The sequence below is a fragment of the Chaetodon trifascialis genome, chromosome 15, assembly GCF_039877785.1.
Source record: "Chaetodon trifascialis isolate fChaTrf1 chromosome 15, fChaTrf1.hap1, whole genome shotgun sequence".
NCBI classification, from domain to species: domain Eukaryota; kingdom Metazoa; phylum Chordata; class Actinopteri; order Chaetodontiformes; family Chaetodontidae; genus Chaetodon; species Chaetodon trifascialis.
In genome coordinates, this window is record NC_092070.1 from 12119763 (window position 1) to 12129825 (window position 10063).

At 39.9% G+C, this 10063-nt stretch overlaps 1 protein-coding gene across 1 annotated transcript; it reads left to right on the top strand.

Moving 5' to 3' along the window:
* The first annotated feature begins 1427 nt into the window (after nucleotides 1-1427).
* On the top strand, nucleotides 1428-8336 carry LOC139343197 (uncharacterized). The gene is made up of 7 exons (XM_070980688.1): nucleotides 1428-1489; nucleotides 1586-1884; nucleotides 3891-3918; nucleotides 4198-4391; nucleotides 7214-7295; nucleotides 7386-7676; nucleotides 8302-8336. The coding sequence occupies exons 1-7, from the start codon at nucleotides 1447-1449 to the stop codon at nucleotides 8334-8336; spliced, it is 972 nt and encodes a 323-aa protein (XP_070836789.1). The 5' UTR covers nucleotides 1428-1446.
* Nucleotides 8337-10063: the final 1727 nt, after the last annotated feature.

Below are 10063 nucleotides of genomic sequence, written 5' to 3' on the forward strand. Positions count from 1 at the left end.
TCACATTTAGGCATTAATAGTTTACAGTAAAAGCAAAGTTAACAGTTGTTTCTTTTCTGTAAATGCAGGCACATTTTCAATGTCACAGTTGACGGTGTGATGAAATTCAAATATCATATGTAAAGCAGAGTGTTTTCACTCACTCAGTGAAACAGACTCTTCTATTGGCTCCAGTCAGACCAACATTGATGCTTCACATGTTTGATTCTATGCAAACTCAGTGAGCTTCCTTGTTACTCAGCTATAAAAACTTGACATCAGGCTGTCAGTGGAGTTCACAGCACGTCACTTTCAACATCAAGCATGTTTTCTGTAGCTCTGCTGCTGCTGTTGGCAGCTGGATGTGAGTCTCTCTGGATTTGTCAAAGTCAGCAGTTCTTCTTTTGCAGTATAACTTGATCATTTGTTGTGAAACATTTTCTTTTTTCAACAGGTGTGAGGTGTGAAGAGTTGACACAGCCAGCCTCTGTGACTGTGCAGCCAGGTCAACGTCTGACCATCACCTGTCAGGTCTCTTATTCTGTTAGCAGCTACTTCACAGCTTGGATCAGACAGCCTGCAGCGAAAGAACTGGAGTGGATTGGATATGCAGCTGGATCAACCACATACTACAAAGATTCACTGAAGAACAAGTTCAGTATCAACTCAGACTCCTCCAGTAAGACAGTGACTCTAAATGGACAGAATGTGCAGCCTGAAGACACTGCTGTGTATTACTGTGCCAGAGATCCACAATAACACAAACCATCAGCAGACCTGAACAAAAACCCCTCAGTGTCTGAACACTTGTAACATGAAGCCACCAGAGGAGGAGCCCTCAGACCACTAATGATTTCAACACCAGTTCACTGTTACAGTCAAGACACAAACAGACTTTATTTTCTATGAATATTCTTCATGCAATTCAATGTCATCACCTTACAAAATTGAATGTTATCTATTGTTTTCCCACTGTAAAAAAATGGATTAAACTTTTAGTCATCATTGATCATTAAACATTATAGCCATGAAATGAGTTCAGTTGACATCTTAGCTTTAAATGTTCATCATCAAACAAGAGATGAAAGTCAGTTTCTTTCTATAACATCCTTGTGGAGAAATATAAAACTGATTATCTGAATCTTAACTTCATTAATCAGTGAATCAGGAGTGGAGAGCCGAATTCATTGTGTCAAACTTAAAAAAAAAAAATGATACTTTTAATAACAATCTAAAGTGTTTTGTCAGAGATTCAAGTTCCACCTTTTGCTTGTGAGATGAAGAGAAAAAGCAGAACATTGAATTTTTATTTTGATTAATTTAAATATACTTTAGTCACCTGATTTACTGTCATCAGTATGTAAATGAGCCTGCTTGTGTGTTGCCTCATAAAGAAGTGAAGTGTGTGTGTTTGTGTGTCAGTGAGAGGACAGAAGAGCTCACATCAGATCACCTTCAACATCAACCATGTTCTCTGCAGCTCTGATGCTGCTGCTGGCAGCTGGATCCTGTGAGGAGCTTTCAGTGGATTCACTCTAATGAACACATTAGAAACAGTGAATAGTCAGATGAATGATGGAGATAATGTTGATTTCTGTTTCCACAGGTGTGAACAGTATTGATCTCATCCAGCCAGACTCAATGGTTGTGCAGTCTGGACAGTCTTTGACCATCATCTGTCAGGTCTCTGGTTATTCTTTGACTGATAACAGCTATGCAACAGGTTGGATCAGACAGTGTGAAGGAAAACCAATGGACTGGATTTTGCATCGGTGGGGTGGAGGAGGCTTTTACCAAAATAATGGTCTGAAGAACAAGTTCATTTACCACACACGCACTTCTACTAGCTCTGTGACATTAACAGGACATAATCTGCAGCCTGAGGACACAGCTGTTTATTACTGTGTACGCTACACCACAGTGATACAAACCACCAACACACCTGCACACAAACACAGCAACCATGAGACTCAACCACACACACATTCTAAGTTAACATATATATAAAGTATTGAGTAGAGTGTGTGGCCAGTTACTTCCTAAAGTTGTTGAACACTTAAATGTATTTGACTTTCTCTCACTTGAAGGATATGATTTATTTGAATATTTTATATCTGTGTATTATGATGCTGAGAAGATGTTAAATTATGAGGATGTGAAAAGACTGTTTCATCTAAAGTGAAACTAAGATAAACAGAACTCATTTCTATTCAAAATCATGAACAAAAACACATAAACATATAATTTGACCATGAAAATAAACCTGTCAGCTGCCCCCTTAAGATTTTAAGACTCTCAGAAGAGAGATTTTCTGGGCCTTGACTCGATCACATTTATTTTAGAAATGTTTTTCAATCAAAATATCTCAAAGGATTCAAGATTCAAAGGTTTTGATGTTTCACGCTCAAACAAGATGTGCAGTGAAATGCAGAGTGTCAGAGTCTTGAGGCTGTGCTAAACAGACTGGAGTGAAACAAAGAATAACAATTAAAACAAGAGAAACAATAACATTTTGTCCACCCTTGAACCCAAACATGCAAATGTTCAGGGGGTGTAAATGATTCACAGAGGACAGTTTAGACTATTGTATGCTCTCATCTGCTGGTCAATATGCTTTAATGTGGCAGTGATGTTGAAGCTGATACTAACATTTACAACAAATGAAAACATGTCAGACAAACTGAAAACAGCTGATTTGGAGGACTGACTCTTGGACATGAATTCCCAAGTTTCATGAAATATCTCCAGTCCAGCTGTTTCCTCCCAGTGAGGAGGAGTCAATGCAAAACTCACATGTCTTCCACCTCTACTTATCTGACTGCAGAGAGGAGGACAGAGAACAGTGGACACACAGTTTAACATGATGGACTATAGGACAGGACTGCTGCTTTTAACTCTCTGCTGGGCAGGTGAAGATCTACACTGATCTGAATCTAATATAGCTTTTATTTGTGTCATCAGCTTATTTCACTTGATGTTTTTATTCCTCTTGACAGGTGTTGATGGTCAGACTCTGACACAATCTGAAGCAGTGGTTAAAAGGCCTGGAGAATCTCACAGATTGACCTGTACAGCCTCTGGATTCACATTCAGCAGCTACAGCATGCACTGGGTCAGACAGGCTCCTGGAAAAGCACTGGAGTGGGTTGGTAGAATCAGTGATGGTAGTAGCAGCATCTACTACTCTGAGTCAGTGAAAGGCCGGTTTACCATCTCCAGAGACAACAGTAGACAGCAGGTGTATCTGCAGATGAACAGTCTGAAGACTGAAGATTCTGCTGTTTATTATTGTGCTCGACACTCACAGTGACTGGAGTTGGTTGAGCAGCTACACAAAAACCTACAGTACTCATCTTGACAGGCCTGATCAACCCAATAATGAAGTTTTTTTTGTTCATAGGTACTTTGTTTTGTATTTATTTTTACATACAATTTTCTATTCTATATTTACATTACATGAACTTTTAAAATTTCAGAAACCTCCAGAACACATAAAAAACACAATAAAGATCACTTGTTGAAAAAAGAGCCAAAGACAGCACAACAATCCATCTGAAGAAGAACAGCAGGACGCCTGAAGGAGCCGCAGTTTATCCTCACACAGTTAATGTAATTAAAGTCTACATACAGACACAAATACTTTATGAACAGGGTTTTTTCATCTTTCATTTCAGTATTAACAAGCTCATCAAGGAATCATTTAAAAGATTTAACTCCAGAGAAATATTGAGGAATGTTGTGGGGACAAAACTGACAGTTTGATGCAATAAAACAGGCACCAGAGTTATTTATATCTGAATATGAAGGAAATGTAGCTACAACTCTCTGTGGGCAGGAATATACCTTTGCCTCTATGAGTCATCTTTATTGTTGGTGTCTCAGTCTGTTTTAACTCTCTTTCTCTCTCTCAGAGTCCAGCACTCCTCCTCTTCTCACAGAGTCAGTCTTTATGTATCAACACTGTACCTCTAAAATCTCTCACTGGTAAAATACAAATTCACAGTGATGCACAATCCCCAGCCATTCTGCCTGCGCATATCCTTCATTATAGCCTTTGCAGTTGCAGACTTGGACAAGTTTCCACCTAGACAGCTGTACAAAGTCTCGTCCTCCTGGCTTTTAATTCAGGTGAGTGAAGTTGGCGTCCAGCAGAGGAGGAGAAAAAGAGCTCTGGATGTGTGCTGACTCCTCGTCATCTAAACTCTGCATGTCTTTCAGCTGCTCAGGGCCAGTCTCTCACCTCCTCAGAACCTGTGGTCAGCAGAGCTGGAGAACCAGTCACTCAGTCCTGTAAAGTGGAAGGACTCGCTGGCTTGGCTGCACTGGGATTTGTCAGAAACCAGGAACAGAACTGGAATGGACTGGACGCACTGATGCTGGAACTGGCACCATATTTGCCCAAAGTCTCCAAGGCCAGTTTTCCATCTCCAAAATCTTGTGTCCTGAGAGGTGAAGAGTGTAAAACAAGAAGACTCTGCAGTTTTTTATTGTACATGAGAGCCACAGTGACACACCAGACGACAAAGCTGAGAAGCACTGAAGCAGGTCAAGCCTTTTACAACTGAATGATGGCCAATAAACAATAAAACACAAATCATTTTCTAATAGTAAAATACAAGTCTCATATTCACAATTATGTCAATAAAATTACATTAATTTAGTTTAAAAAAAGAAACAAGCTGAAAAACATTTTATCAGACAGCAAACTTGGCATGACCATAGTTTAATTTGAAAGGTGAAATGTCAACAATCCAAAATACATTTGAAAAAAATGTTCGAAACATTGATTCATGGTTTGACATTTTGAGATGACAATAATGTAGTTTTCATTAATGCTGGTAGCGACCAGAATAAAACTGAAGATTATTTATATTATTGTGAACACATTTCAAGAAAGCTTTTATGTTCATGTGACAGAAGTCTGAACGATGATGAACAGTTGTGTTATTAGAATAAATGTGGTTGTGTGTTGAACACTGAAACTCATTTTACACAAATAAAAACGTGTCAGACAAACAGCTGATTTGGAGGACTGACTCTTGGACATAAATTCCCCAGTTTCATTAAATATCTCCAGTCCAGCTGTTTCCTCACCGTGAGGAGGAGTCAATGCAAAACTCACATGTCTTCCACCTCTACTTATCTGACTGCAGAGAGGAGGACAGAGAACAGTGGACACACAGTTTAACATGATGGACTATAGGACAGGACTGCTGCTTTTAACTCTCTGCTGGGCAGGTGAAGATCTACACTGATCTGAATCTAATATAGCTTTTATTTGTGTCATCAACTTATTTCACTTGATGTTTTTATTCCTCTTGACAGGTGTTGATGGTCAGACTCTGACACAATCTGAAGCAGTGGTTAAAAAGCCTGGAGAATCTCACAGATTGACCTGTACAACCTCTGGATTCACATTCAGCAACTATTATATGCACTGGATCAGACAGGCTCCTGGAAAAGGACTGGAGTGGGTTGCTTACATAAGCGGTGACAGTAGCGACATCAGCTACTCTGAGTCAGTGAAAGGCCGGTTTACCATCTCCAGAGACAACAGCAGACAGCAGCTGTATCTGCAGATGAACAGTCTGAAGACTGAAGATTCTGCTGTTTATTATTGTGCTCGAGACTCACAGTGACTGGAGTTGGTTGAGCAGCTGTACAAAAACCGGCAGTACTCATCTTTCAGGCTGGTAGAGCTCAAAAATGAAGTACTCATCGTATCTGTATTTTTTTTTCTTTTGGATTCAATATTTTACATTACAAATATCTATTTTTTTTTTTAATAACAAATAAAGTATTCAAAGGTCAGTTTTTTCATAAAAGATCCAAAGACAACAATCTTGTTGCTGAAATAAAACTACAAATGTGAAACATTTCAACAAATTAAGCATGAATGTGTGAACATTAGATGTATGAATATCCATCCATCCATTATCTATACCGCCTATCCCTTTCGGGGTTGCGGGGGGCTGGAGCCTATCCCAAAACACTGACAATGTACCCCGCAAGAGGCGGGGTACACCCTGAACCGGTTGCCAGCCGATTGCAGGGCCACATGTAATGACAAACAAACATTCACACTTGCACTCACACCTATGGACAATTTAGAGTCATCAATTAACCTAATGAGCATGTTTTTGGTCTGTGGGAGGAAGCCGGAGTACCCGGAGAGAACTCACGCATGCACGGGAAGAACATGCAAACTTCACACAGAAGGGCCCCGCCTGACCCGGGGATCGAACCGGCAACCTTCTTGCTGTGAGGCACGCGCACTACCTGCTGCGCCACCGTGCAGCCTGTATTTCTCGTCCTCAGTTGCCTGATTGACCCTCTGCAGTCTCCCATGATTAATGTCCTCAAGTCAAGTCATTCAAAAAGAATCAACACAGAGACATTTGAGACCCACTGATGTATGACTGACTTTAGTTACATTAGTTACAATACAGGAGAAGTGCAACTTTCTTAAGATGTCGGGAGAATATTGACATTTTGATACAAAACAGACAATAAAGTTATTTGTTTCTTAATAGAAACAAAGAGAAGCCACATCTGTCCATGGGCTGGAATTATCTTGTTCTGTTATTTGTTACAGTGTTTCAGCTGAAGAACATTTTATATATTTATTTATTTTTGAAAAGAAAAAGTGATTGACAAAAGAGAAAAAAAACAAACAAAAAAAAAAACTACAATCCAGACTTGGTGATGTTTGTTAAAGAAGCCTGAAACTTCTGTCTATTGTTTCAAACATCTGCAAACACTGAAACCATTAAAAGTCTTTTATGCAAACCAGCAGCATCAGACTGAAGTTTTCAGACTATTTACATGATCCTGGCTGCTGTCACTGTATTTCTGTCTGCAGCAAATACAGGAAGGAAGTGCAGGAAGTGAGCAAATAAATGTGTAAATAAATGCTCATGTTTACATCATGTTTTAACATTAAATTGTTGTCAATAATCACATTTAGGTATTAATAGTTTACAGTACAAGCAAAGTTTCTTTTCTGTAAATGCAAGCACATTTTCAAAGTGTTACAGTTGAGTTTGTGATGAAATTCAAATCTCATATGTAAAGCAGAGGTGATTTCCAGGCATGTTTTCACTCTGCAGATATAACAACAGTCAACAGACTCCTCTATTGGCTCCAGTCAGACCAACATTGATGCTTCACATGTTTGATTCTATGCAAACTCAGTGAGCTTCCTTGTTACTCAGCTATAAAAACTTGACATTAGGCTGTCAGTGGAGTTCACAGCACGTCACTTTCAACATCAAGCATGTTTTCTGTAGCTCTGCTGCTGCTGTTGGCAGCTGGATGTGAGTCTCTCTGGATTTGTCAAAGTCAGCAGTTCTTCTTTTGCAGTATAACTTGATCATTTGTTGTGAAACATTTTCTTTTTTCAACAGGTGTGAAGTGTGAACAGTTGACACAGCCAGCCTCTGTGACTGTGCAGCCAGGTCACCGTCTGACCATCACCTGTCAGGTCTCTTATTCTGTTAGCAGCTACTACACAGCTTGGATCAGACAGCCTGCAGGGAAAGGACTGGAGTGGATGAGTAGTGACACAGATGTCAAAGATTCCCTAAAGAACAAGTTCAGTATCAGCTTAGACTCTTCCAGTAAGACATTCACTCTAAACGGACAGAATGTGCAGCCTGAAGACACTGCTGTGTATTACTGTGCCAGAAGAGACACAGTGAGAGACAATAACAGGAGAGTCGTACAAAAACTACTTCCTCTATTTTGCACCACTGAGGACATTACAATACTGAGTGTGATTAACTGTCAGTGATAAAAATTGTGAGCAGTGACTGAATACTGAGGTCTTATTTTATCAAGTTTAACTTTATATGAAATTCTCTTGCAAACTACCGAAATATAGAAACATTGTTTCTGCATATGTTTTTTTTTTTTTTCCTGCATTAGTGAAATATGTCTTTGTCTCCATAAGTCCATGCATGAAGATCAATCATGCAATTCAGAATTTTTCATCGTGGAAACATTAAAAAATGCAAAGCTGAAGCCAGAACAACTTCAGAATCATAACTGCATTAGTAACTAAATTAATAGTCTTCAGTCAACTTTATGCTGATGTTCAATAGTCAAACTACAGTAAAATACAAATAGAGGTTCTTTATATTTTATTTTTACCTGTAGAGGGAGGTCAATACAAAGTTTTCCTCTGTTATAAATACAGTGATGAGAGTAAATGTGGTTGTGTTTTTAATGCCAAGACTCAATTTAGACAAATTAAAACATTAGTTAGATAATTACAGGTGGACACCATCAGATGACAGATGATATTGAGGGCGAGCATGTCGAGGATGAATGGAAGGGGAACCTCGATATCAAGATGAATTATAATTTATCACATTCAAATCCAGCTTGTATATTAATGTATTATGTCTGAACTATGAAAGAATATTTTTCTCTTTGAATAAATGCGGATGTGTTTTTAATACTGACAGGAAATTTAGACTAATGAAAACATGTCAGACAAACATGTTTGTCACTGTGTGGACCTGAAGCCAGATTAAGGTGAGTAAACAGAAAACATGTCACCGCATGTTTTGCCAATGTCCAGATTTTGTGTCATGATAGTTCAGTTGTGAGTATGTTTAATGATGTTGTTTGTTGGATGATAATCAACTTTAAAGACGAAATTCATGTCTGTTCATATAACTCATGCAATTCAGTTTCAGATTTAATTTTGCATGAATCACATTCATTTGTCTGGTGTCACAACCACTACATTATTGTTTCTCATGTCCAGCAAACTAAAGGTCAAACTCTGTCCTCCCTGTGAGGATGAGTTCATATTTGCCATCACTGGGATTTGAAATTTTCTGGGACCCTGCTCTGGGCCATGCCACCACCCTTACCACTGTCCACATCCTCCTTACATTTTGACAAGGGGACCAGGGACGGACTGAGCATCTGGCATACCGGGCATTTTCCCGATGGGCTGACGTGCTATCTGGGTCGATAGTCGGCCGCTTTTTTATTTAAATATTGGTCTGAACAGCCCATAATACCAGACAGCTGATCAGCGGCCCGATTGACATTTGGCTGGCCCAATCACATCATTAAACACCAACCCCTTTCGCTTTGGTCCTGCCGCCGTAATGCATTCGACAATAAAAGTCAGCGCAAGAGTTTGTTCATAACCACCGGCCGGCCCTCGACACACGCTGGTCTGCGGCCCATAGGTTATTTTCTTCACTGACACGTGAGGGGGCTCATCTCGTCCAATCATATCATGACACACTTCCCTTCTTTTACGTCGGTAACATAATCTGTTCTGGTTCAATACGGGACGCAACATTTAATTGTCAATTAAAGGACGATTCCGTATTTTCCGCGACGGGTGGCAACCCGACCTATAATTGAGCTTGAACAGCCAATTATGTGGAGCGATTGCTGCCCCATACAAAATAAAACAAATATAGAACAGAAATATGTCAGCTAAGACGCTACATTAATGATCCGTTAATGTCAGGAAGCACCCAACAAGCCATAGCTTCGATGAGCCGTAGACGAACGGAGTTCGATTCACCTGATCTAATAAGCAATTGATGAAGCACTGAAAAAACACTTTAAAAACCTTCTCATGGTCATTTTTTTAAGCCGAATTACTCAACAGAGCCTACTGATTACTTTCCCAGATCGAAAACACGCGGACCGACGCAGATTTTGGAGAAAAAGCGAGATAACTTTGAATTTGTAGATTTTTGACTGCGGTTCGGCGAGTCCCGCAGCGTCCCGTGGGAGTCCTCACTTCAGGACGAAAGCAACTGCCACACTGTCAAAAACAGTTATATTTCTCCGTAGATTTTACAAATAGATCATAAACTATCTCTGCGTTTTAGGCATGTTATTCAAATGTGTACTTTTTTCCATAATCAGTCTTCCGTGGCCACAGTTTCATGCAAACGATGTCCTCGTGCGCCTGAGGTGAACGGCAGAGTCCCGTGATCTTGCTGGGCAGGTGGAGGTCTGCTATCCTGCACGTTCACATACAACCAGATTGACTGATTGTGAGTGGGCTGGTTGGTGTGGAGCAGAGGGGGGGCTGGTAGTCATG

What these genes read in the sequence shown, in the direction of transcription:
- LOC139343197 (XM_070980688.1), top strand. Translation starts at nt 1,447, where the DNA reads ATGTTCTCTGCAGCTCTGATGCTGCTGCTGGCAGCTGGATCCT. An exon ending in ACACAGCTGTTTATTACTGT is followed by an intron (nt 1,885 to 3,890) that starts GTACGCTACACC and finishes TCTCTCTCTCAG; the next exon opens with AGTCCAGCACTCCTCCTCTT. An exon ending in GCTGCTGTTGGCAGCTGGAT is followed by an intron (nt 7,296 to 7,385) that starts GTGAGTCTCTCT and finishes TTTTTTCAACAG; the next exon opens with GTGTGAAGTGTGAACAGTTG.